This window comes from Megalobrama amblycephala, linkage group LG4 (genome assembly GCF_018812025.1).
Source record: "Megalobrama amblycephala isolate DHTTF-2021 linkage group LG4, ASM1881202v1, whole genome shotgun sequence".
In the NCBI taxonomy this organism is placed as follows: Eukaryota; Metazoa; Chordata; class Actinopteri; order Cypriniformes; family Xenocyprididae; genus Megalobrama; species Megalobrama amblycephala.
The window spans coordinates 11,185,958-11,212,556 of record NC_063047.1 but is presented as its reverse complement, the minus strand read 5'-3'; the positions used below and the strand labels follow the sequence as shown (position 1 = coordinate 11,212,556).

The 26,599-nt window shown below is 37.9% G+C and overlaps 2 protein-coding genes across 4 annotated transcripts; one reads left to right on the top strand and one right to left on the bottom strand.

Annotated features, from left to right (window-relative positions):
* Nucleotides 1-128: 128 nt before the first annotated feature.
* atp6v0a2b (ATPase H+ transporting V0 subunit a2b) lies at nucleotides 129-19,973 on the bottom strand. The gene is made up of 20 exons (XM_048187487.1): nucleotides 19,499-19,973; nucleotides 18,855-18,933; nucleotides 18,073-18,170; nucleotides 17,406-17,543; nucleotides 15,885-15,982; nucleotides 15,337-15,463; nucleotides 15,126-15,208; nucleotides 14,721-14,814; nucleotides 8,078-8,290; nucleotides 7,771-7,921; nucleotides 7,417-7,556; nucleotides 7,112-7,269; nucleotides 6,074-6,164; nucleotides 5,511-5,629; nucleotides 5,211-5,421; nucleotides 4,995-5,114; nucleotides 4,793-4,912; nucleotides 4,588-4,705; nucleotides 1,410-1,581; nucleotides 129-1,264 (listed from the first exon to the last, which is right to left on the bottom strand). The coding sequence occupies exons 1-20, from the start codon at nucleotides 19,613-19,615 to the stop codon at nucleotides 1,162-1,164; spliced, it is 2,550 nt and encodes an 849-aa protein (XP_048043444.1). The 5' UTR covers nucleotides 19,616-19,973; the 3' UTR covers nucleotides 129-1,161.
* Nucleotides 19,519-26,596, top strand: trmt2a (tRNA methyltransferase 2 homolog A). 3 transcript variants are annotated; one of them, XM_048187495.1, is made up of 12 exons: nucleotides 19,519-19,651; nucleotides 20,973-21,607; nucleotides 21,793-21,901; nucleotides 22,431-22,612; nucleotides 22,799-22,913; nucleotides 23,037-23,152; nucleotides 23,236-23,347; nucleotides 23,540-23,662; nucleotides 23,778-23,853; nucleotides 23,940-24,056; nucleotides 25,337-25,433; nucleotides 26,249-26,596. In XM_048187495.1, exons 2-12 carry the CDS (start codon nucleotides 20,979-20,981, stop codon nucleotides 26,409-26,411), a joined length of 1,839 nt encoding a protein of 612 aa, XP_048043452.1. In that variant the 5' UTR covers nucleotides 19,519-19,651; nucleotides 20,973-20,978; the 3' UTR covers nucleotides 26,412-26,596. The 3 variants fall into 3 exon arrangements, with proteins under 3 accessions (XP_048043452.1, XP_048043453.1, XP_048043451.1); XM_048187496.1 differs by lacking the exon at nucleotides 19,519-19,651 and adding an exon at nucleotides 20,349-20,466; XM_048187494.1 differs by lacking the exon at nucleotides 19,519-19,651 and adding an exon at nucleotides 20,403-20,552.
* The last annotated feature ends 3 nt before the right edge of the window (nucleotides 26,597-26,599 follow it).

The window sequence follows — 26,599 nt, the reverse complement described above, 5'->3', positions numbered from 1 at the left end:
TTATTCATGGTATTCATGGTAAGTGCCCACGTGCATATTTATTATCATATTGTATTACCGTATAGCTGCACATGTCTACTTCTGCTCAAAAATAGCCCTTAGATCAAGAAACATTTAAATCAATCAAATAATCTTCACAGGTCTTTATTGTGTAATGTTAAATATTCATCTCCTATGCAAAATATGGAATGTAAGTTACCTAAGCATTGCACAGAATCTTCAAATTATAGATAGGAATCAAAATGAGTATGGTTAATAAATCTGAAGAAAAAAAAAAAAAATGGAATGAATTCAGTGGCTCACAATCCACACACCAAAGTGTCACATTAAATTGAGTTAAAATAAGACAATTCTGAAGAGTCAGAATGGAGTAATTGAACAGATCTAGGACAGTTAAAACACTAAAACATCTCCATTTATGATACAATTAAAATTAAATGACTTTTGCAGTTTCACAACACCCTGCCCTGAACTCGCTTTGCCCTGAACAGCAACACAGAAGATGCAACGCATTTCATCATTAAATTAATTAAATTCTAAATGACTTAATAAACTGAAAAAATTAATCTACCACCCATTTGAATACATTCAGCATGTTTGGCACTTAGAAATATCTGAGCCTCCTGTGGGCTAGAAGGGGTTCTGTAGAAGATCATCTGCAGAAGTATTTGAATCAAACACTGAGCCTTATGAAGCTCTATGATCTATACAGCACTGGATCAACACGATGAATGACCTACATGAGCCAGAATAATGTTTCAACACTGTGGAAAATGAAAGTCACTCATGGAATGTGCTCAGCTATGGAGAAATGAGCATCTCTGCACAGCCAACAGGCAACATGGTAGAAAAAAAGATATTCCCAAACAGCACTTTTGTGAAGAGCTGACATAATACATTCAAAAGATCTAAAGCACTCAAGGGTACTATTTACAGTCCAGAGTCTGCTTTACCTCAGTGTTTTTAAGTTATGGTTGCACGTCCAAAAATCATCAAGCATCTGATGTGGCTCAGTATGCCAATGCTGATATGGGACCTCCATATAATCCCGAAGAAGTATTTAGTTGGGCCAGTTTGGCATGTAGTGCAACATACTGTATTTAAATCTGTTAAAATGAAGCTCACAGATCCGCTCTGGTCTGATATTTAGCATCCCACAGTTCATAACAGCCCATCGTTTTCAAAGCTGCTGTGCATGAGAGCGAAGGCAAACGGTACAAACTTGACGCCAGCGCCGCTGTAGAACTTATTTTGAAACTCCACCCTGAGGAGAAAGAGATCATTTGTGTTCAGCAACTAACTTTGATGCGATTGCTGAATAGTGATGTCCAAATCTCGCCTGAGCATGATGGACTATAACAATACATGGTTTTGGAGATAGTGGTGTATATTCGGGGGTTTGTACTGACCAGTGGAGTCTGAGAGCATGAAGGAAGGCTGAAAGTCCCTCCATCACCAGCAGGATGGACACAGTGAGGACAGCAAACAGACCAAAAGCAGGCACCAGGAGCACAACACCCAGACTAGTGTTCACACGTAGGCCGTCCCGCATCACCATCGCCCACAATACTTCAGAGAGCTCTGGATCACAACAAAACACGTTTAGCATTCCTTTATTTTAAATTGACCATATTCTAGCCATTTTTAGGACCAACTTGTACTTGACTGGCTGTTACAAATGGACAGTATTATTTTGGATGTTTGAATGTAGACCAGTGGATCTCAAGTCATTTTCTGTCATTAATTACTCACCCTCATGTTGTTCCAAACCCATAAGACATTTGTTTATCTTTGGAACATAAATGAAGATCTTTTTAATGAAATCTGAGAGCTTTCTGTCCCTCCATTGATAGTCTATGCAACTACCACTTTAAAGCCCCAGAAAGATAGTAAAGGCATCATTAAAGTAATCCACGTGACTCCAGTGGATCCTCGTAAACGTGCGTTGATGATTAATATTTTGTAAATAAAAAAGTAAATTTTTTTTTTTTTTTTGCACAAAGCACTCATGTCGCTTCGTAAAATTGAGATTAAACCACTGGAGTCACATGGATTACTTTAATGATGTCTTTACCTACCATTCTGGGGCTTGAAAGTGGTAAGGCCCCGGTATACTTCAAACAAAGTTCTTTTTCGTTCTTCGTTTAGGGGTAAAACGAAGTTCGAAATGCATGACCAGCGATATACTGTAATTGAACATCTGACGCCACCCACACTGCTGTGATCGACTTTTAGATGAATATGTGCCGTGCACTTTCTTCTCAGTAACAAAATAAACAACAAAAATGAGAAAACAGCATTTATTATAGAACGCATAAGAAAAGCGTCTGATCATAACAGCATGGGTATGTTAGCACGAGCTCTGCAAATTAGCACTCCAGTCACGTCCCGTCTTCATATATCACTTTATTCAATAGATTGCTTAAAATCAAGCAGCCTTACAGTATCAAACATGGAAAACAGTGTTAGTGCCTAATTTCATCAGAAGCACAACTTCATTTTGTACTATAAAGCTGCTATCCACTGTGTTCATGTTTTCACCCATGGAGATCTTACCTCAGCGAACTCAAACACATGAATGAGTTAAAGACGTGTTCGACGCGAGTGAAGGCGGAGCCTCAGCGCACACCTCCTATTACGTTACTGTCACTGACCAATGGTAGTACGAAGGTGTTTTGCAGCTGGAGCGAACTTTTCCTGAAAGTTGGCTTTGGCAAGCCATTTCGAACTTCCAAAAAGAACACAAAACGAACTTCGTTTTGGCCTGATTTTGTTCTAAATTATGTCACATCAGTTCGTTCTTCAATTTCGTTTGAAGTATACCGGGGCCTGTAGTTGCGTAGACTGTCAATGGAGGGACAGGAAGACCTTAGATTTTAGATAATCTGCTTTTCTTGATTTATTAAAAATAATCATCACGATATTGGCCCACTCGTTATTTATCCTGAAAACGTGTTTTTTATTGGCATTTGTCTTGCATTGGTAACAAGCCTCCACTAATGTTCATGCTTGTAGTTGCGAGATGAAAAGAGCTTAAACCCCCCAAATAGAGCTTTTCCCTTAAAAGGATACACTTTCTTACCTGCGTTTTACTTAATCTGTGCAATCTGGCAACCCTGTGCACGCTCTCCCTCTACATGTGGATGAAGTGCTGATAATTTGTGGCCAGTTGCATAAACTGCTTAGACTAGTCTTAAAAGTTAGTCATCTAATTTTTTTCTTGAAAACTAGTCCTAACTTTTCGAGGTCAGTTACATAAAAAAGTAGATTGGTCTAATTTGAATTGGAAATGCAAGACTGATTACCTCTTGTCTAACTGCTAGTTGGTCTAGTTCTTAAAGGTGCCCTAGAATTAAAAATTGAGTTTATATTGGCAGAGTTCAATAACAAGAGTTCAGTACATGGAGATCATATACAGTGAGTCTCAAACTCCATTGTTTCCTCCTTCTTATATAAATCTCATTTGTTTAAAAGACCTCAGAAGAACAGGCGAATCTCAACATAACACCGACTGTTACATAACAGTTGGGATCATTAATATGTATGACCCCGATATTTGCATATGCCAGCCCATGTTCAAGGCATTACACAAGGGCAGGCAGTATTAACATCTGGATCTGTGCACAGCTGAATCATCAGACTAGGTAAGCAAGCAAGAACAACAGCAAAAAACGGCAGATGGAGCAATAATAACTGACATGATCCATGATATCATGATATTTTTAGTGATATTTGTAAATTGTCTTTCTAAATGTTTCGTTAGCATGTTGCTAATGTACTGTTAAATGTGGTTAAAGTTACCATCGTTTCTTACTGTATTCACGGAGACAAGAGCCGTCGCTATTTTCATTTTTAAATACTTGCAGTCTGTATAATTCATTCTAATTCATTCTATAAATCTTCATTCTTTATAAATCTCTCCAACAGTGTGTAATGTTAGCTTTAGCCACGGAGCACAGCCTCAAACTCATTCAGAATCAAATGTAAACATCCAAATAAATACAATACTCACATAATCCGACGCATGCATGCAGTAAGCATGACGAACACTTTGTAAAGATCCATTTGAGAGTTATATTAGCTGTGTAAACTTTGTTTATGCACTGTTTAAGGCAAGCGCGAGCTCCGGGGGCGGAGAGCGAGAGCATTTAAAGGGGCCGCAGCATGAATAGGCGCATTTCTAATTATGCCCCAAAATAGGCAGTTAAAAAAATGAATTAAAAAATATCTATGGGGTATTTTGAGCTGAAACTTCACAGACACATTCAGGGGACACCTTAGACTTATATTACATCTTTTAAAAAAAACGTTCAATGGCACCTTTAAGACACAATCTTAATGTAGTGGCTATATTTATGCAATTGGCCCCTGAAAACAAACAGTGCGCTTGGAGTTTAGTGATCTCCACAGCAAAATTCTGCTTCAATGAAAGTGTCATACAGCCAGTCTATTTCTTCACTAGTCACTTGAGCTATTTGTGTGACTAAGTCTGCAAAGAATCAAATGGTTCGGGACGAATAGATGTACTGTTACACCCCTAATAAATATATTTACCTAGACGCAGTCATTCATGGATATGTTACTCACGGGCATGTGCCAGGCTGAGAGCCCACAGGCGGAGGTAAGACGCAGTGTTAGAGATGCAGCCCAGACAGTACTCTATAGTGTGGATGGATTGATTGAGGAACAGATCTGCAAAATCAAGCTGTAGAAGAAAGGAAACTGTTAGGATCATAGGGAAAGTTGTTTATTCGCACCAAACAGTGTACTGAACTGGTTCTGAATGTCTCACCTCCTCTGATTGGCTGTCAGAGCTGGATGAGTGGCTGTCCAGGCTGCTGCCTTCCTCCATATCATGAGCTTGCATGAGAGAGAGCTCCTCCTCACTGTTCCGTCGTACACGCTGATACCCCTACAGAGGGAGAAAAAGAGAAATGAGCCAACAGGCTTCAGGTCAGAGCTGGAGAAAACACACACAAAAAGAGAATCCTCACCCTGTACATGCTCAGGCGGTCTCTGCCCTTGTGTTGCCAATAGAGGTAGAGAGGTTTGCCCAATAATAACACGGGCACAGAGAACACGGCCACAATCACCAGAAACACTTGAAGCCCAGCCTATGGGAAATAGGGAAAGTAAATAAAAAGAAACACAGAGACGAACCATTCCTTTTAGCATGTAAATAGCTGCACATCGGGTTCTTTGAGTCTAACCTGTCCTGGGAAAAGGGGTTGGCCAGAGTCCCCCTGCATCAGGAACATGTTGATGAAGTGGATGAGGATGCTGGGGGCTGTCTGAGAGTCTCGAACTGTGAAAAACAGCCACTTATAGATGATCATGAAGACCAGATAGCCAAAGAGACACAGCAGGAAGAGCAGCTCAGGAATAAATATCAGGTACAGATTATATGTCCTTCTGAAGTGCCTGAACAAAGGAACATATGGGGCATTAGAAGGATCAAAGTTATAACATTTTAAACAGATCTATTGAAAATAGCTGTTAAAATATCCCACAAGTGATTGAAAACGCCAAGGACGACTCCAAAAGTCATGTGAATTATTCCTACAATCACAGACATCTTCATCTTATAGGAGTTCAGGAAGGTGAGACGGTTTGATGCCAGGTTCCAGATCTACAGAGAGTGCAAATAAAATATTATTCAACTTAAATGAAAGATAATTATACATTTGATCAAGACTATAAAATCATAACTTGTCATTCACCCAGGAATCCAATTAAGATATAAAGTAAATTGACATGTATACATTCCTAATTGTGCATTGTGGCAATATCCTGCATTAAGTCCTGCATTTGAGTTCTTATTATTATGTGGTTTATGTATACTTTATTCCAACTAACACTATGTAGTTCACTGGTAAGTACTTGAGATTCTATATATTGTGCATCGTGTGTATATTGTACATTATACTGTATGTTGCATGTATATTGTGGTGGATTATCAATCTACGCTACAAACCAGAGTTTTTCACCCACCGTTACACTTTTTTATGGTGGTGATAGTATATTGATTCATTTGTTTTGATAACATAGTAATAAAATTAAGTCAGAGACCTACCGGGTCTATCCCCAGAGGATAGGGCCCTTTAAAGACTCCTGTGACATTTGGATTCAGTGCAAGGATGCCATTTGAGTGGACTGTGCTCCAACTTAGGAGGAGAAAAATAAGAGCATATTAGAGGCAGATACTGTACATGAGAAATCTGCTGTTCCCTACAAATAAGACTGCATTGCATCATCTGCATCATCTCCAACAGCTCCAAACTCCAAAATTTGCTGTCAGCATTGTGGACTGTCTAGCAAAGTTTTAAAGAGGATTTCAACTTTATTTACTATTTGCTGATTTCAGCAGTATGATTGCAAGGATTACACTACCAATCAAACTTTTCGGTTTGGTAAGATTTTTGAATGTTTTTGAAAGATATCTCCTTTGCTCACCAAGGCTGCAATTATTTGATAAAAATACAGTAAAAACAGTGATATTGTGAAATATTATTAAAATTCAAAATAACTATTTTCTATTTTAATATATTTTAAAATGTAATTTATTCCTGTGATGGCAAAGCTGAATTTTCATCATCATTACTCCAGTCTTTAAACTAGAGTCACAAGATCCTTCAGAAATCATTCTAATATGCACATATGCATTTTTTCAGGATTCTTGGAAGTTATTTGTATCAGTATAAATGCCTGTACTGTTACCTTTGTTCAGTTTGAATGTGTCCTTGTTGAATATATTATGTATTAATTTCTTTGAAAAAAATCTTACCAACCCCAAAATTTTTAATGGTAGTGTATCCAGCATAAACCTCTTCAAACAGCATCACGAGACTCAAAGTTATTGTTGCCTACCCCTATGTGAGAACTTGGATTAAACTGTCAGGATAAAAACGTGCTGTACGAGTAGATGATAAATTGAATTAGCCTTAGTGAAGCCCTTATTTCATCTCTGTGGAAACATGGAAAGTTATACCTACACTTAAAAAAAAAAAAAGACTAGATAGATAAGATATTTAGCATACTAAATGTTAAAACATTTGTTGCACACTGTGTGTGTATATGTATGTATACAGTATTTTGCGTTTTGAACACTCACTTCCAGTCTCCATGCTTGAACATGGCGCTGACGTTCCACCCCGAGCCGAACAGGTTGAGTGATTTGGAGAAGCAGTCATTGTATATTAATCCGGTGTAGACTGAAAATATGCCCATCAACAGGATGATGTAACGGCCCTCGAAAAAAATGTTCCAGATCTAAACAAATGAATACAATGCTAATCAAACTGTAACACAATTAACAGAAACATTAGCAGCCTACAACCACATCTAAATGAATGCTAGAGGAAGGTTAATGCTCTTATATGAAAATACAGCCATGTCATAACAGCAAGCTGAATGCACCTCATTCCTGGTTTTCTTCAGTTTGCGGTCATTCTCATAGATAACCATCCACAGAGCAAACAGTGCCATGATGATGCCGTGCCCGAGGTCTCCAAACATCACAGCAAACAGGAAGGGAAAGGTAATGATTGTATATGGAGCTGTGAGAAGGTGCGATTAAAAAAAAAAAAAAAAGCATTCATATCTTATCCAAGCATCGATATGTATGAAGCATTGAGGACATGTAAAAAGGGTGACATATATATATGATTTATATGATATGATAGGGTTTTTTTATATATATATGCTAAAAAAAAACTCTAACATGAAGTAAATTTAATGTTCCCCATTTGTTTTAAACAGCTGCCCTCTCACCTGGGTTGACCTCTCTGTAGCTGCCCACGCCATAGGCATCCACTATATTCTGAAAGCCTGAGGTAAACTTGTTGGTGCGTATGAGGGTCGGTGGAGTGTCACTGCTCGGGATACGATTGACAAACGAGGGAACAGTGGCTCCACTCTTTCTCTGATGGAACAAAAAAAAAAAAAAGCACAGCAGAGTTTAGGGATATGTGCGCACAAATCAATAAGTTGTATTTGACTTAGTGCGCCACCTGAAAGTGTCTTGTTAATATATATGTTAATGTACTATAATATTGTTGAATAATGTCAAGTTGCCTACCGATCCATCCTCTAGTGCTCTCCGAAGAGCAGGCAGATCATTTACAGGACACCACACCTCAGCTATGAGGCACTTGTTTGTGACATCAAAACTGCAGAGGTTGAGGATGTGGTATATGGCCTTCATTTTCTTAACCTGGATTACCCAAATGTACACAGACTCTGAGGCCTTGATCAACACCTGCCTCAAGTAATCCTCAGTCCGGTGAAGAACCTATGAAGAAACCACCAAAACCATTTCAACAAAGTTTTCAAGAACAGGTTCAAAAATACATCAAGCTAAACTATTTTGAATGTCACTTAAGTGTAAAAGAGTCTTCTATAACAACCCAAAGATGGTGGTTCAAACAGGGGGGCTTTGCAAACCTCAAAGGGACTGCGGAATGACTAAATAAAAAATTAAAAATGTATTTATTTACTTATTTATTCATAGATTTATTTAATTGTTTATTATTAAAATATTGTATGTATTAAAGGTGCCCTAGATTCAAAAATTGAATTTACCTTGGCATAGTTGAATAACAAGAGTTCAGTACATGGAAATGACATACAGTGAGTCTCAAACACCATTGTTTCCTCCTTCTTGTGTAAATCTCATTTGTTTAAAAGACCTCAGAAGAACAGGCGAATCTCAACATAACACCGACTGTTGCGTAACAGTCGGGATCATTAATATGTACGCCCCCAATATTTGCATAACATAAGCCCATGTTCAAAGCATTAGACAAGGGCAGAACGTCTGGATGTGCACAGCTGAATCATCAGACTAGGTAAGCAAGCAAGAACAATAGCGAAAAATGGCAGATGGAGCAATAATAACTGACATGATCCATGATATCATGATATTTTTAGTGGTATTTGTAAATTGTCTTTCTAAATGTTTCGTTAGCATGTTTGCTAATGTACTGTTAAATGTGGTTAAAGTTACCATTGTTTATTACTGTATTCACAGAGACAAGAGCCATCGCTATTTTCATTTTTAAACACTTGCAGTCTGTATCATGCATAAACACAACTTCATTCTTTATAAATCTCTCCAACAGGGTGTAATGTTAGCTTTAGCCACGAAGCACAGCCTCAAACTCATTCAGAATCAAATGTAAACATCCAAATAAATACCATACTTACGCGATTAGACATGTTGCATGACAAACACTTTGTAAAGATCCATTTTAAGGGTTATATTAGCTGTGTGAACTTTTTTTATGTTGTTTAAGGCAAATGCGAGCTCTTGGGGCGTGGAGCACGAGAATTAAAGGGGCAGCAGCCCTGAATTGGCGCATTTATAATGATGCCCCAAAATAGGCAGTTAAAAAAAATTAATAAAAAAAAAAACTATGGGGTATTTTGAGCTGAAACTTCACAGACACATTCAGGGGACACCTAAGACTTATATTACATCTTTGTAAATTGTACATCTTTGAAACATGTTCTTCGGCACCTTTAATGTAAAAATGCTAAAAAAAAAATAAAAAAAAATTTACCTATTTTTTCCCCCCCTCTCTATTACAAACGATTCTTGAAATTTCTTGGAATCACAATTAATTGTGGTTGTTTAATTTAATATATCTTGCAGTTAATAGTGTTAATGTGCTAATAATAATTTGAAAACAAGCAGCTTTGTCATAATTACAAGAGAAAAGAAATATAAAGGTTGCAAAACCGCTGTTCTATAAGTATTAATAATTAGGCCTATAGTATGAATTTATTTTCCAGAAGGTCAATGACACGAGCAGCCGCACATGGCATTTGTTGCCCTGGATTCAGAACTTTGCGCTCAGATGAACATAAAAACATTTTGCCCTTCTCTTTAGCAAATAACTTTAATTAATCGAGGAACATTTTCTAAACACAGAAACAACCCAATTTTCTTTTCATGAATGACTGAGCCAGCCTTATATTTTGTCCTGTTTACAACATTTCTTCACCTGAAAGGAACAGTGTGTGTCTTGAGTATCAAATACACATAATTCACTAGTGGAGACTTGTCCAGAGCCTAGACCTCATGAATATCATGTGCTGAGCTAGGCCACTAACACAATTTTCTTTCTCTCAGAGAGCGGTCACAAGCAAACTCAAATGCCCTCGAACCTAACCTGCCCCCACCCCACATTCCTCCACTGCATGGCAGTTTTGAACTGGTTAGTGAAGATTGCAAGTGAATTTTATTAAACTTTTATTGAAACCAACCAATAAAATTCATTTTACAATAAAATTAGCTATTGCTGAATTTAATTCTGTCAGGTAATACGTTTCCAGGACAGAGGTTTCTGTGTTTCCTACCACACACTTTCTAGATCAGGGCAAAACTGTGTTTGATGCTTGAACATTTTGTGCATTTTCACACTTGAAATAGTTAACCCTTGGTCATTCTTAAACCTGGGTAAAGGAATCCTGGGTCATATTGCTTCACGTTTCACATTGCTCATCATTTACTGGGGTTTAACTATTAATCCTGGGTATTCATAAGCTAGCATTTCACACTGTTCATTCCTAAACCCTGGGTTAACGTTCTTATTTGCATATTTGCAGTGTCAGTGTCATTGATTGGACGAAAGCAACATGCAACTTGTTCACATAAAGACTCGAGCATTGCGCATCCTCTTGTTATACACGGTATTGCCGACTGTACTATCAAGTTTTTTTCTGAATGGACTTTTCGGACTCTAAAAGGTAAATATGAAACCTCCACTCTCCGCTCCAATTGTCGCGTTTTCCAACATTTGACAATTTTCTCCTCAAACGCTGAAACGACTGTTGATATAGCACGTGATGTTTCTATAAATGTCTGAAGCATCTGAATACGAGGCACGTGATTGGGTGTTTGTTGCTAAGCATCTAGCCGTAACATTCTAAAGCCGCGCACACACTTAACGATTGTAACGCTGATTATGAATGTAAATTGATACTTATGACTGATCGCGCTCAAACGCGTCCAGTCAGAGCCAGTTGCGTTCAGTCTGCGATTACAGTCGGTGTTCAAATTCCATGTGTGAGTATATAAATCGGCTCCAGTCGAAGGAAACAATCGGTATGCGTGTTCAGTTCAGTCTTAGAATGTTTCAGCTAATCGTTAGGTGTGTCCCCGGCTTAAGGGGCCATTCACACAGAATGCATTTTTTCCATTCCACTAAAGCCGGGGACACACCTAACGATTAGCTGAAACATTCTAAGACTGAACTGAACACGCATACCGATTGTTTCCTCCGACGGGAGCCGATTTATATACTTACACATGGAATTTGAACACCGACTGTAATCGCAGACTGAACGCAACTGGCTCTGACTGGACGCGTTTGAGCGCGATCATTCATAAGTATCAATTTACATTCATAATCGGCCTTACAATCGGCAAGTGTGTGTGAGGCTTAAGCTACTTTTTCATTGAAATTCAATAGCTATGTTTCCATTCACCTATCTTTTTTCTTACATCATAATGACTTGCATTTCAGAGCAGACAGAGGAAATGCAATAAACGTGATCATGTTATCTTGTGTTTGGATGACTGGTGTTTGGAGACAATCAATTGTACAGATTGTACACATTATACCAAATCATTCTGATGACAGACTTTGGCTCAGGCATTTCAGAATGACTAAACCAACATTTGAGATTCCGTGTGATGCGATTGGTCTGCTAGTTAGTCCAGTTATTCAATCGCATCCACTGTTGAGGCACATTTTTAGAATTGTAAAAAAAAAAAAAAAATGCACTCCATTGAGGCAGATAAATTTTTATCTGAAAAGAAGACATTCTCATAAACTACAATGCAAACACATTTACCAAAAAACTCTCTCAATACGCAAAAAAAAAAAAAAAGTATATAATTTGAAAGCTTAGCGTAAACATTATCCTGTGAAAATCATTTTGAAATCGGACCTTGCTTTACCATTGAAACAGTACTTTAAATCCTTTTAGCGGCTCCTTCCCCTAGTGGGCGGTGTTGTGTTTCATATTACAAAATCTATTTTAACTATTATTTTATAAAACAAAATAAAAATGGTTCTAATCTTGACAAAACACGTCATCAGAAAGGTCTGAGACTCAAGGTTCCATATTTGACAACCGTTTTGTGATAGAATTGATATTGTGACAGAACTTTAATAATTTGTGACAGAACACATAAAAAAAATTCAATGGAATGTGGGTGTCAAACGGTGTCTATATTTGGTATAGAGTGTAAACAAAATCTCATAGGAACTTCAAATTTGGAACACATATAGCTTTGATTTTATAACAATTTTAGAGTATTAAAAAAAAGTTTAGCACAGAACATTAGTTTTACAGTAAACTTTTTTTTTTACACTTTCATTGTTTTCAAGTGCTTTCACCTCAACAATAATCTGCTGTCTTCTTTTTTTGATAAAACTGCCTTCCGTTACAATGCCCCTTCAACCTGGAATGCTTTGCAAAAACAGTTGAAGCTAGGCACTATTATACCACTTAATGATTTTAAATTATATGTCACAGAAACCTTCAACTATAAGTGTGATTGTACATAGGCTGCTGTTCTGTTTTGTTATCTGCCTGTCCTGGTTATGATATTGTGTTATATTTTGTTTGTTGTTGTATTTAACTTTTGTCCTTGTTATGTGTTGTTCTGCTTATGGGGTGCCGATACATTTTTTTAAGTGCTGCCTTTCTTGGCCAGGGATCATATGAAAAAGAGACTATAGTCTCAATATGACTTCCCCTGGTTAAATAAAGGAATAAAAAAAAAAAATAATAAAATAAAAAGATCAACCTTAGGTCTGTATTCCACAGCTTTCATGAATTACAACCATTTAAGTTTGAATAGTGCATTTTTACGTCTATGTTCAAAAAGAGGGGTGACAGTTAAAGGTGCAATAGGACATTTTTGGAGAGGCTAGCAATAGCAAGCTAGCTTTCAAATCAAAACATCCAACCGTTCCTTCAGAGCGCCTCCAAAGCCACACCTCCTCCAGAATACACAAAGGTAAGGCACACACACACAGCTGCTCTCAGCAAAGCATCACAAGAGACGGCGTTAAAGTACCTCATGTAAACAACTTAGAAAGCTTGTACCTGACTGCTGCGGATTCATTTCGGTGTTGATACTGTTGACAAGGAAAAGCATAATTCCGAGTTTGAGGATGTGAACAGCTCCGGCTGGCATGTCATGGGTTGCCATCTGTTAAAGGGTTAGTTCACCCAAAAATGAAAATTCTGTCATTAAGTAATCACCCTTATATCATTCCAAACCCTTTAAGACCTCTGTTCATTTCGGAACACAAATTAAGACATTTTTGATTAAATCTGTGAGCTTTTTGGCCTCTGATAAACTGCAAAGTTATTACCACTTTCAATGCATAAAAAGGTAGAAAAGACACAGTTACAATAGTCCACGTGACTACAGTGGTTCAACCGTAATGTTATGTAGCGACAAGAATACTTTCTGTGCTCAAAAAAACAAACAAAGACTTTATTCAAAAATTTCTTCTCTTCCCTATCAGTATCTTAACAATGTTTTTTCTACCTTTCTGGGCCTTGAAAGTGGTAATAAAGTTGCAGTCTATCAGAGGCCAGAAACTCACGGATTTCATCAAAAATATCTTAATTTGTGTTCCGAAGATGAACAAAGGTCTCACCCTCATGATGTCTAGAACGATATGAGGGTGAGTAATTAATGACAACATTTTAACTTGTGGGTGAATTAACCCTTTAATTACGGTAGTTATGACGTGAATGCAGCATAAGCTCATTATTTTGATTCGGTGGGAACTGTAAAAGGTGGCTGCTTGTTTGTTTGTGGTGCTCCATGACTTGCCTGGCAAGTCCAGAATTATATATATTCTACAAGATATATCAGTCTGGTCAGTCCGCCCTCCGTCGCGCCTCGAGTCAACTCCAAACCGTACCGTGCAATTGGATTCGTTTTTTTCAGTGACGCAAACAGCGTCACTCTAATGCGGCGAAAGTCCCTTCAATATCAACAAAGATTGCGCACGGGAGACCCGAGAGTTTGTTCTATTCAGCCGTGAATTCGGTTTTAAATGACCAAAAACACACTGACACTCTCGTCGCTTTGCTAACGTCATATCCGCCCTTCTCTGATTAGTTTACTCTGCTTCCTGTTTGCTCGGATTTGCTCTGCCCTAGAAATCGAATTGATTCAATGGCCGACCAGACTCATCCACTGGTACAGTGGTGAGGCTGGATTTTCCAGGCAACTCCATGACTGACGTCTGTCTACATAAACTCTGCATAGCATGAAACGCGCTGATGATGTATGATGTCTGTGCAAACAGGGTGTGCGAGGTTATATAAAAACATACTTTGACAGGCAGGTAGGACATTGTATTATTTTATTCGGACCAAATATTATGATTGGATGAACGTTTTATGGTCCAACACCTTCCACATATATATATTTATAACAATACATTTAGACCATTTAACATAGTGATTGTTATCAAGATATGAGGAGACTTTCAACCAGTATAACAAAAAAATGTTTCTGTAGATAAACACCTACTGCACCTTTCAGGGAAAGATCAGCTAGCAATGACTAATCACACTAATGAGATGACACTTACACCTTCATTTGTGTTCCACACAGTCAAAATAAGAAAATGTGTGTCTCACACTTTAACAAGTGAGAAGACAAGCTCATCCTGTCTCACCGTGTGCAAGTCCTGAATGCGTGTACGGAGCCCCTCCACCACATCTGTCCTCTCCTCATTACTGTTGGGGTACGGGTACAGGTGACAGTGGTAGCTACGGAAACAAAAAACAATCGTTTCAAAACTACAGCACTTCTACTTTCTCTTAAGAGTAAAAATTCTAAAAAAGAATTCAAATGAAATTAAGAAATTAAAGTCATGAATCTTCCCCTAAATGTATGCTATATATATAATCTTTATAAAAAGCAGCTCCCTGTCTGTCTATGTGGCCTAATCGGTTAGTGTCAGTGGTTAAATGGAGCAGATATATGGTAGCTCAACAAATAAAGTACTTTAAACCAGAGTGATTAACAGAATCACTAAGTAGAAGTAGAATATAGGAATTTCATTTAAGAACTAAGTTACCAGTCACATATCTTCTTAACTTTCTGTCCAATCTGATCTCCCCAGTAGGAGATAAGGAACACCACACTCCTGGTTGGTTCCCCCTGACAAACCATTCAGAGAACAGACAAATTAGACCATCTCAAAAGACTAGATAGATAAATCAAGCATTCATTTTTGTTACCAAAACAACTTATAAACATCAAACTATGGTGATGTCAACTGGTCTCACCGAATCAGGGTCGCCCAGAAGCTGATCTACTTCAGAGTAGCTGAGGATGGTGTAGCCCTTACACACTCTCCAGAGCATTCGCTCAAATGCCTCGATTTTCACACTCTGGATGAGTCCAGAAATGAACCTGAGCAGCAGGAACAGAGGAATATGAGCTCAACTTTACAACAGTGGCATGAATTTAAAAAAAATGAGGAATGTCAGTAATTCCACAAGTTTTGCATGCCTTTCAACATGCATACAGGAAACAGGATGTTAGATAATTGCTGAGATCTTATGGGTAAAAGTTGGTAACAGATGTCACTGTGCTCTGCTGATCTGACATCCTTTTTTAAGTTTCTCAAATAATGGTTAAATTTGATATGATACAACAAGTGAACACAGTTTTAGTATGCATTAAGGCCCGAGTATACTTTGTTTCCTGAAATGCGCTCTGTCTCACACATAATTTTAACCATTTAAATTACATCACAAAATTATGCGGTGAGCCAGAGCAGAACACAGATAAGAGAAGTATACTTTTCAACTCTATGTTTTAAACTGCTCACCCAAGCTTGGCTCCAAGCCTCTGCATGCTGGTGTAGTCCATCACAGGTTCTTTCTCTAGAAACGGAAACTCTTCATACTGGACCTGCGGCGACTCCCTCTGCCCATTCACAAGCAGAAACACAGCAAGAGATTAGAGTCACACACACACAGAGGGCTAGGCGATTTATCAGGTTTGTACGATATAGCAATATATATTTGATTAACAATATAGAAAGAGGCAATATAGTGTATATCAATATACAGTATACAATAGCAGAGGACACAGAGCGAGTTCCTGCGGGGAAAGTGCATAATCCAATTTGTCCTAGACATGAGGCATGCTTTATATCATCTATAAATGTTAGAAAGTCATGCAAATATTTCCATTTTGTTGTCCGGAGTGGACGGCCCTTCTGCAAGCGAATCTCCACTAAACGTCACAGACTTCAGTGAACGAGCACCTCCATGCCCATATGTGCCAAACAGACAGAGTGCAATAATTCTGACTAAAATATAGCTATATTTTGCTAAAATATTTGTTGTTGAACAATAAATGTGCCATATGTAGAATTTTAAACCTACAAGTATGATAGCAGTAACTGTAAAGTGACAATTGTAATCAAATAGCCTAATATATGGTGCGCTTACACTGCATGGCACGGCTCGGTATGGCTCACTTTAAATAGTACCACTGCGGATGAGGTTCCAAGCGAGCCGTATCGATACTAAAATGTGACGCATAAACACTGCAGATCACTGATTGGTCAGAGAGAATCGTCACTACCAGCATCATTGGTTTCGCGACACGAGACACCAAACCAATTGGCAGTAGAGTTGCCGCAATTATAACGATAAGTCTATAATCCCACCCACTTTAAAGCGGTACTAAACTGCAGTGGAAAAGCAAACCGAGCCAAAGTAAAGCAAGCCAAGTCTTACCACGCAGTGGATAATAATTAGAGTGTGCTTTTGTTTTTATTTATTTAATTTTTAGCTTAGTGAAATTAACTTCTGCTTTAAAAAGCATTTTTTAGATTGTAATGTTACAATGTTAGAATGTAATGTTATTTTAACCCTTTTGCACAAAATATATAAGTATAGCCTACATGGTCACATTCAATATATTTGTTTTCATATATCGCCTCAGTGATCAAGAAGAAGAGGTCAAGAGTTAAGCCTATTTGTAAAGCCACTGATAGCTGCTCTCAAGGTTCTGGCAGTCAGTGAAAATCAGGTGACTCTGAATCACCTGCATGATTCCCACAATCCTGCTCTCTGGAGATGAATTCCTTTCAATTACACCAGAGAGGTCGAACATGGTCAAGGATCAAATACATCAACAGAAAGAGAAACAAAAGCCAAAATGCAGACAAGACTGAACTAAGACTGAACTTTAATTCACATGGAGCTGTTTGTTTAACAAAATCAGTGAGATAATGAATGACAAAAGCATGGTAAATCCTTCCACCAGTCAGACGTTCCCTTTTCCTTTACGCTCAAACAAAAGCTCAAAATTTGTGACAGGGAATCGCATGTCTTACCTCTACACTGTGGTGCACAAAGTTGCGTGTGATGCGAAGCATATGCGTGTACTCAGTCAGTTCTAGAAGGTTCTTCTGGAGTTTCTCCTTGTTCCTGGTGACCTCACTCAGCTCTAGTTCCAGTCTCTGAAGCTGTTCCTAAACAAAGCACAAAGGCCTCAGTCATAACTAAATATCAGCAGTCATATCAGTGCACTGACATTGAGGAAAGTGTTCCTGAAAGAGATCTAGTAGGGAACTGCAAAACAGACTTCAACTGGTTGATTGACATTAATGTCTAATACAGGCAATAAATAAAGACAAGACCAAATGATGGATATGCAAATAGATTTAAGAAAGGGCCAATGCCAAATATTCTACCAGTGTAAATCAAAGGGAGATTTTACATTTTCGACAAAGCTATCTTTATAACAAATTAAAAATAGATGTCTCAGCTAAGATTTAAAAGGTTTAACAAAGTCTGTATTGATTCAATGTTTTAAGTAGCCATGACAAGAAAGAAAACAGAATAAAAATCAATTATATTTAACGCAGGACTCTAGTTTAACTATGCAAATCTGCCAGTGAGAAATTAAGAATACAGACCAGAAAATACATCTGAAAGTGTCTGAAAGACCAACTAATAACACAAGAGCTAAACAAATGAACAGCGTTGAACTGATCTCACCATTATGACCATCACATGTTTGGGTAATGGTGCAGCTGGGTTCACCTCCCCTTCTGGCAGTGGGATGTCTTCTTTTTTAATTTCCCTTAACAGATATCCTGTAATACAAGTGCACTTTGAGTTCATTCTGTTGATTTACTTTGGGGAATTATCATTAGCACACACCATCAATGTCTGTTTCTGAGCATTGATCAATGGCAATCACAACATATAAAAGTTAAAACACACCTTACTGAATAAACTCAACTGAAACCAATGTGAATAACCTAATTTGTATATCTTAGGTTCAACCACCATGAACGTGACTTCTGTTCAGAAAGTAATGAGACCCTTTACCAGCTCTGTCATTTTACTGAGATAAGCATCAGAACATGATTTTTGAATTAAGCCCTTATTCACGAGTTCACATTTACAAATAAGTCAGGTAGAAAATTATATGCATGTTTGGCATGCTGTCCGAGGAGAGGGCTCCGAGCTCGGTATTTGGCGAGTGTGAGGAGATGGGGTGGTGGAGGGATGCTGAAAACTGTCGAGAACCATAGGTGAGTCGACTACGTATGCACATATATATATATATATATATATATATATATATATATATATATATATATATATATATATATATATATATATATATATACACTCCTGCTGACTGGGTAGATAATATACTGACTGCTGATTGCTGGTTGGAATGATGTGATGATTAGCCAGATCATTTGAATGTGCTCCTCCCGAACATTTGTATATCATTTAGGTAAAGAATGTAACAGCAAAGCTTTTACCTAGAATCCTCTCCATCTCTTCACATTTCTTGATTTCGTTGACAAACTTGCGCTGAAAAGAGTTCACACTTGGGTTGAGCTGAAACAAATGAAAGAAAACATATCTGATAATAGAACAAGGATGACTGGAATATTCTACACATTTATATTTTATATTAATAATAATATATTGAAACTTTTATATTAATAAATTCAATATAATAACTTTCCTAAATAGGTCATTAACAAACAAACAGATTAGTATATCATGTACATTAAAATAATAATAATTAAAATATGGAAATGAACATTTCGTGACATTTCTTACTTATTTGAACTTACATTTGGAGTTAAACATTGTAAAAAGTTTTCTTATTAGTGAGAGACAGGAAAATTCGTGGAAAGTGGAAAAACGACAACAAAGTATACATGTCGGTATCTCAGAGATGCATCAAACACCCTTATTTATACAAAAAAATGACTTTTTTTAAAGACTTGATCACTTGTTGCTGCTTTTAAACTGTATTTTGGCAACAGAGGCGCATGAGCAGAAAAATCCTTCATATCACGTCACACAGAAAGCCATCAGGTTGTGAGCCAGTCAGCTAAACACAAGCCAAATCAATATTTCAAACAAGTACACATAATTGACGCTATACACTCACGTCTCTGAACTCCACCAGTCCGAGTTCGCCGAGTTCACTGATGCAGTCGTAGGCGGATCCGGACTGCAGAAAGAGCTGGGCCAGACACATCTCCTCACTCCGAAACAACGAACCCATGTTGACAAAACACGTCCTTTCCACACCAACAGAGAGGTAAGAAGTCTTTAATTCACCGGGCAGTAAAGTTACGGGTGAATAAAAATCTTACAGGTCCGGGTTATGTGTTGGATGGACTCTTGGACTGGGCTGATGAATGAATGGATGTCAGCGCTGCGGCTCTAACTTCAGCTTCAGCCGCTTTATCAGTGACACGTCTCCCGTCTCGAGTCCCAACAGCCACATCTGACCACTGACAACCCGCTGTCAGTCGTTATACGAATCAGATCCAAATCTCCAGTACTGTCGGGTCGTCCATCCCAGGTTGAAGTTCGACTAAAGTCCCACAGCACCGAGTCTTAATAAAAGTGACTTCCCGTTGTAATTTGCGTCTTCGTTCTAGATAGCACCGAGCTAGACAGCTACTGTGTCTGGCCTCTCGTCCAGTAATCTGCTCTCAGTGAGTTATCCCCCCGTGGTCTTTTTACAGACAATAACGTAATGTTTAACAACAGTTGTTAACCATTCGTACTTGTTTCTGTCTGTCTTTTCCAAACACGAACCTCTTATGCAGCCAAAACTTCTTGGTCCGTCAGAGTAAAGACTCGGCACTTACTTTGGAGTTGAGCTACACTTCAAAATAAAAGTCTCGGCTCTTTTGCGCTAGATTAAATTAAACGCTGCGCTGGAATTAAACGAATGTAAACGTCTAAATACAATACAGTTAAATTACTTGTGCGGTCTAAATTTAATTAATCTATTTAAAACAATTAGTTTAAGAAGTGCATATTATTAAATAGACCTTGACCGGTGTTCCCACAATACACTGCTTTTGACACGTGTTTCTCTCTCTCAAAGATGGCAGCTTGCATGTATGTATAAAATGCACAGTGCTTTTAGAGCTCCTTCAGGTTTCATAGTGAAGAACACTGAATAACAAGGAGATTTGACAGCGCAGGTTTGTTCAGACGATGTGAAGAAATATCAGAAATAACTTAGCATTTGCTTTGTATTTAACGTTAATTGTCCTAAAAAAACCATCTTTGTTTTTTGAGTCTTGATCTGTCCATTAGTTGACATAACAATTTATCTTTTAGAATGTTAAAATGTACATTCATATGTATAAGGGAATGAGTATATCTTGTGTATTTCGTTAAACTGTTCACATGTTTTCAGTGGCCCTGCTGTGTGTGGAAATAACTTTAAAGTACAAAAATATTCCATGTAGTCTCTCAGTATGATCTCTTAAATCTATGTATAATAATTTGTTGATGAATCTTTTTTTTTAAAGTGAATTATAGCATGTCGCAGAACACTGCTTAAACTCATTCTTGAAATTGAAGGTCTAATAATATGATTCCTTTGGCATTTCATGCAGAGCAAAATGACAGATGTTACTGTTGACAAGAATGATCCAGCTGGTTCATTACCGAGCACAGACAATGAACCAGATGACCTGATGGAGGAGAAAAACGAAGAGAATCAGCCAGCAGCAACAGCAGAAGGAGAGGGTGCAGCCAGTGATGTGTACCGTTACATCAAAGGAGATCTCTTTACCTCCGAGATCTTTAAAGTTGAGATTCAAAACTTGCCCAAGTACATTGGTTTTAATGACTTGAAGAAGTTCCTCAACAAGCATGGGATCAATCCTCACAAAATCAAGCTGTTTAGCAGACAGATGTTTGCCTTTGTCACTTTTAAGAACCAGGAGGAGAGGGACAAGGCCATGAAGGCAGTGCACGGCATGCAATGGAAGAGTAAAGTGCTGAGTGTACGGCTGGCCAAGCCCAAAGCTGATCCCATCCTCAAGAAGAGGAAACAAGAGGAGGAAACCGAAGGTGGCCCGCCCGGTGCAAAACGTGCTGCGGGTTGCCAGGAGCTAGGGGAGGATGAGGAAGAGCCTCTCAATATCCAGATTGCCAATGCCGTGACACCCTTGTGGAACGTGCCTTATGAAGAACAGCTGAAGAGGAAAGAGAAAGAAGTTGAAGGTGTTCTCCAGAAACTGACCAGGTATTTTCTGATGGCTCTGGTGACATGCATATGCATGAATGGCTTCTTGATATTTCTTTAAAAATAGCAAAAATTGCATGATAACGTCACCCATATAGTTCATACATGAGCTTCTGGTGGTATAGCAAATTATGTTGGTCAGTGAACGTTTCCGTCAATATAACTATCTTGATACTTGTTCTCAGGGAAATTGGCAACAACAACAAAGCCATGCTTCCCTGGCTGTTCGTTCAAAAAGAGAAACACAACAAAATGTGCTGCCCACTCGAGGCCATAAGACCATCACCTGTGCAGGTAAATCCACATACTCACATACATTAATCTAACACATCACATATTTAACTAAATACATTTCATAAACTATCATGGTATTGCCACTGTACTCAGAAGGAGAATTATTCAATGGCGTTCAGAAGGGTCGAATGTTATTGTCGGTGCTCAATTGCATAACCCTGATCGTGTTATTTTTTTCCATACCTCTTGCACGTTTAAATTAACGTCCATTAAAGACGATTAAACAGGTTTCTGTGATATATTTGTAGTGTGCAAATCTATAATAAAGTAATGAATATAGTAGGCTACTTATGTTTTGCCGATATACCGTACGATATATATCCTAAAAGACAGAGCTCGAGCAGCTTATTTCATGTATTGTTGCCTACCTATGGTAGGTTACAGTGCCTATTTAGCCCATTCTGACTGATTTAATGTAACTTTTAAGGTTATTTAAAGATTATATACTTGTATGTTAAAAATAAAATCTATGGTTGCAGATATGGTATGATTGATTTGTCACTGTCCAGTAAAGACCCTATACTTGCAGACAGAGTACAGGAATAAGTGCGAGTTTGTGATTGGAGTGGGAGCAGATGGAGAGGATAAGACTGTGGGCTTTCGTTTGGGTAAGTATAAAGGAGGATCCTGTGCAGTAGTGAGTCCATCAGAAACCACCCATGTGTCTTCTGAGGCCAAGAGGGTTGTGCAGGAGTTCCAGCAGTTTATCAGGTGAATGAATTAACTGTTGATTGTTTAATGTGCATCTAAATCTAACTATATTTATGGGCCTATCAGTGAAATTTGTTTTGAAAGGGTGTTTAAATTCCATGGACAAAATATATGTCTGTGTTACCCATCAGCCATTGTGTATGTATTCATTTCGGTTTATTAAGAGTTTTGTGTTATTCTGAAAAGGACGACTCCATATGCGGTATACAGTCCAGAGACTTATGAGGGTCATTGGCGGCAACTGACAGTACGAACAAGCAGGATAAAGCAAACCATGGCCATTGTTTTTTTCAATCCACAGGTAGAAAGAGATTTATTCAGTGGTTATTTTTGTGTCCACTGTAGGCGTTATGCATTTTACAACTATTTACAACTATTGTTACTGCTGAATGAATAAATATTGTTTTATTTTTTAACAATCTAGAAACTCCCAGAAGAAGAACTTGAGGAACTGAAACGAAACCTGCGTCAGTATTTTACCGAAGGAGAAGGAAAAGAAAGTTGCATCACATCTTTGTACTTTGTGAGAATGGGACAAAGGTAAGCCCCCCCCAATACTTCAGATGAATTTAATTTAGATTTTAGAGGACTTAACATTCATTTATTAACTTGCATCAACCCAGGACATCTGCGGGTACAGACGACCTGCCATGTGAACATGTGACCGGAGAAGAATGCATTCACGAAGAGCTTCTCGGACTAAAATTTCGCATTTCTCCTCACTCATTTTTCCAGGTGAACCTCCTGAAAATTTGACTGTATTTGTATAATTTCATGTGGATTAATACTACAATAGTTAAAAAGCATCAGACAACTCATGATGTATGTGATTCAGAATATTAAGCACAGTATCTTCAGTTTAAATGTCCTGCATTAGTGCTATTGAAAAGTTTACAATATCATGATTTTTTTTTTTTATACTGCCAGACAAACACACCTGCTGCTGAGGTTCTGTACTCTGCTGTGGGTGAATGGGCTCAACTGGACCAGGACAGCACTGTGCTGGATGTGTGCTGTGGGACAGGAACCATCGGCATCTCACTGGCAAAGGTATGGCTTTGCTTCTAAGAATACACAAAACTATGAGTCAACAGAAAACTGTTCTCAGAACAAAAGTTAGCCTTCTTGGAAATAGACAAAAAAAAAATCTTGTTGTCATTAACAGAGGGTGAAGAAGGTGATTGGCATTGAATTGTGCCAGGAGGCAGTGGAAGATGCTAAGGCTAACGCTGAAGCTAACGGTAAGTCAGAGTGATATTATCTTTTTCTGTTGTTTTTCTCTATCCATCTCCCATGATCTACTCAGACTTCAGATGTACATTTTCAGGCTTGACCAATGTTGAATTCCACTGTGGAAAGGCTGAAGATGTGTTCCCCACTGTTCTTAATGCTGTGGTATCCCCCAACATCACGGCAATCGTCGATCCTCCGAGAGCAGGGCTACGTACGTAAAGTACTCGTATAGTACAGTGCACAGCATAAATGAGTACACCCCCTCTGAACAAATACAAAAGATGTATTTTTTTTTTTTCTATGATCACTAATACAATTCATGGAAAGATGGCAAAACTAAAATGTATTAAACACATACATAATAAAAACTGAGAAATGTATATGTCATTAATAGCCATAAAATAAGTAAATTAGCCAATTTTGTTTAAATTAAGGATTGCAGAAATTAGTACACCCTAGATTCATGACAGCATTAATAAAGCACAACTCCCTCACACTTTCAGCACTCATACATCCCTATATAAGAGCTTTACTACCACTGAACTTTACTGTGGGAACCAGACACTTCTCACTGTACTCCTCCTCTAGCATCACCATAACATTTTGGATGCTGTTAGATCCAAAATGATTGATTTGGTCTAATAAGAGCAGAGTATTGATTCCCAGAATCTATATTTTGTAAATTTTGGCTTTGGAAATGACTGACTTTATTGTGCTTTGGCTACAGTAGGTAGTTCCAGCGAGAACAACAACCATGCATGTCATTTCTGCAGGCTGCATCTTACTCTGTGAGATAAACAGTCACTCTTTTCATAGCTTTTGCTGGCTCTGAGACACTCGCTTGGTATTTCTCCTGCTCTTTGTCTAGCAAAAAAATCCCTCATCACAAAATGAAAGCTTAAAATGAAGGCCCGATTATTTCAGGGGCCTTGTCACAAGTCCATTGTTTTTGAAATTCTGTGTTACTTTTGCTATATTTTCACACTTAAAACAATGATTTGGTAATCCTCTTGTGCCACTGTCCTCTTTTGTGCTAAAGAAATGAGTCTCCTGACAGTTCTTTCCCAAGTGCTTCCATTGTTGTCAGCATGAAGTCTGAGAATGATTCAGTGGGCTATATAACACTTTGAATTGTCAAGAAATTACTTATCTTTAAATGTTTTGGTTCAACATACTTACCTGTTGATCAAACATTGCCTTAAACTTACATCAGAAAATTTTTATTTTCTTATCAAGGTGTTTTATCACCTTGATAAGAGAATCTTATTTTCCTGAATAATTTTGACATGCTTCTTTAGTAATTAAGCAGACTTGCTGGAACATTATATCTCTAAAGAACCCTAACATGTCTTCTAATTGAGTAATTGCTGACTTTCAGAAGTTTCAGAGGGAGTGTACTCATTTATGCTGTGCACTGTATCTCGATATTACTGCTTTTAACTTGTAGATGTGGTGTTTAAGTTCTGGCCAACATTCTCTCTCTCTTACCAGATTCCAAAGTTATTCTAGCAATCAGAAGAGCAGAACATTTGAAGAGACTCGTCTACGTCGCCTGCAATGCCAAAGCAGCTATGAACAATTTTATTGAGTAAGTTTATTTTAAATTTAAAGTCAACATGAAATGCATTTGCAACAAATTTTACTTCCATAATGTGAAACAGGATATTTAACAAGAACAAATTCAGGGCAGTATGGAATCTTGTTTCCCCCACTGAATTAAAAATAAGAAAAAGGTAATTGTGACTTTTTATCTCACAATTCTGAAAAGAAAAAAAAAAAAAAATTCTCAGAATTACGAGTTTTTATCTTGCAATTCTGACTTTATAACATGCAGTTGCAAGTTATGTCAGAATTGTTAGATATTAACTCTATAGGCTAAAGCAATTATGAAAAAGTAATTTTTTCCCCCTCAGAATTGGACCTATAAACTCGCAATTGGGTTATAATCTAATACTCACAATTGAGAGGGGAAAAAAAGTCAGAATTGTGACTTTCTTGCAATTGACTGTTTGACTTGAAGTTGCGATTTTATATAACACAATTCTGAGAAAAAAAAGTCAGAATTGAGTTAGCCACACTTTTTTTTTTTTTTTCAAATCCATTTGAAATCAAATCCATTGCAAATTGATTGGATTGTGAAATATGGGTATTACAATGGAGGTGGTTTGAGTGGAAAAGTTGAAATATGAGAGGGATTTGTGATAAGCCAAAATAATTTCCTTTTTGGCTTAAAACAAACCTTTTCCCCTAGCACAAGATCAGAAATTTACATTACGAAAACTGGGTAATTGTTTTCAGGTTGACTTTCCTCTGACAGTATATCATGAAATGTTCCCATTCAACTTTATTACCTAGTGTGGAATCAGAGCCTAATCCATTTGAATAAATATGTTTGTCTTAAAGTCTCTGTAGAGCTCCTTCTAACCGTGTGCGAGGAGCCCCCTTCCGTCCAGTGAGAGCTATGGCTGTTGACCTCTTCCCCCAGACCATGCACTGTGAAACCATCCTGCTGTTTGAAAGAGTGGACTACAGCTCCAATACTGACAGTCAGACCACTGAGACTTGAAGCTCTGCTGTCCTTGCCATCTTCCATGCTGGCAAAGCAGGAAGGGAGGGATTATTTCAAATGTTTTTTTTTTTTTCAGATTTTAACTAACTTGATAAGTGCTCAAACCATTTAGTGTTTTTGTATAGGTTTCCTTTTTCCTCTTTTGCTTGCATTAAAACAACCCAGTCAAAAATAGCACAAGACAT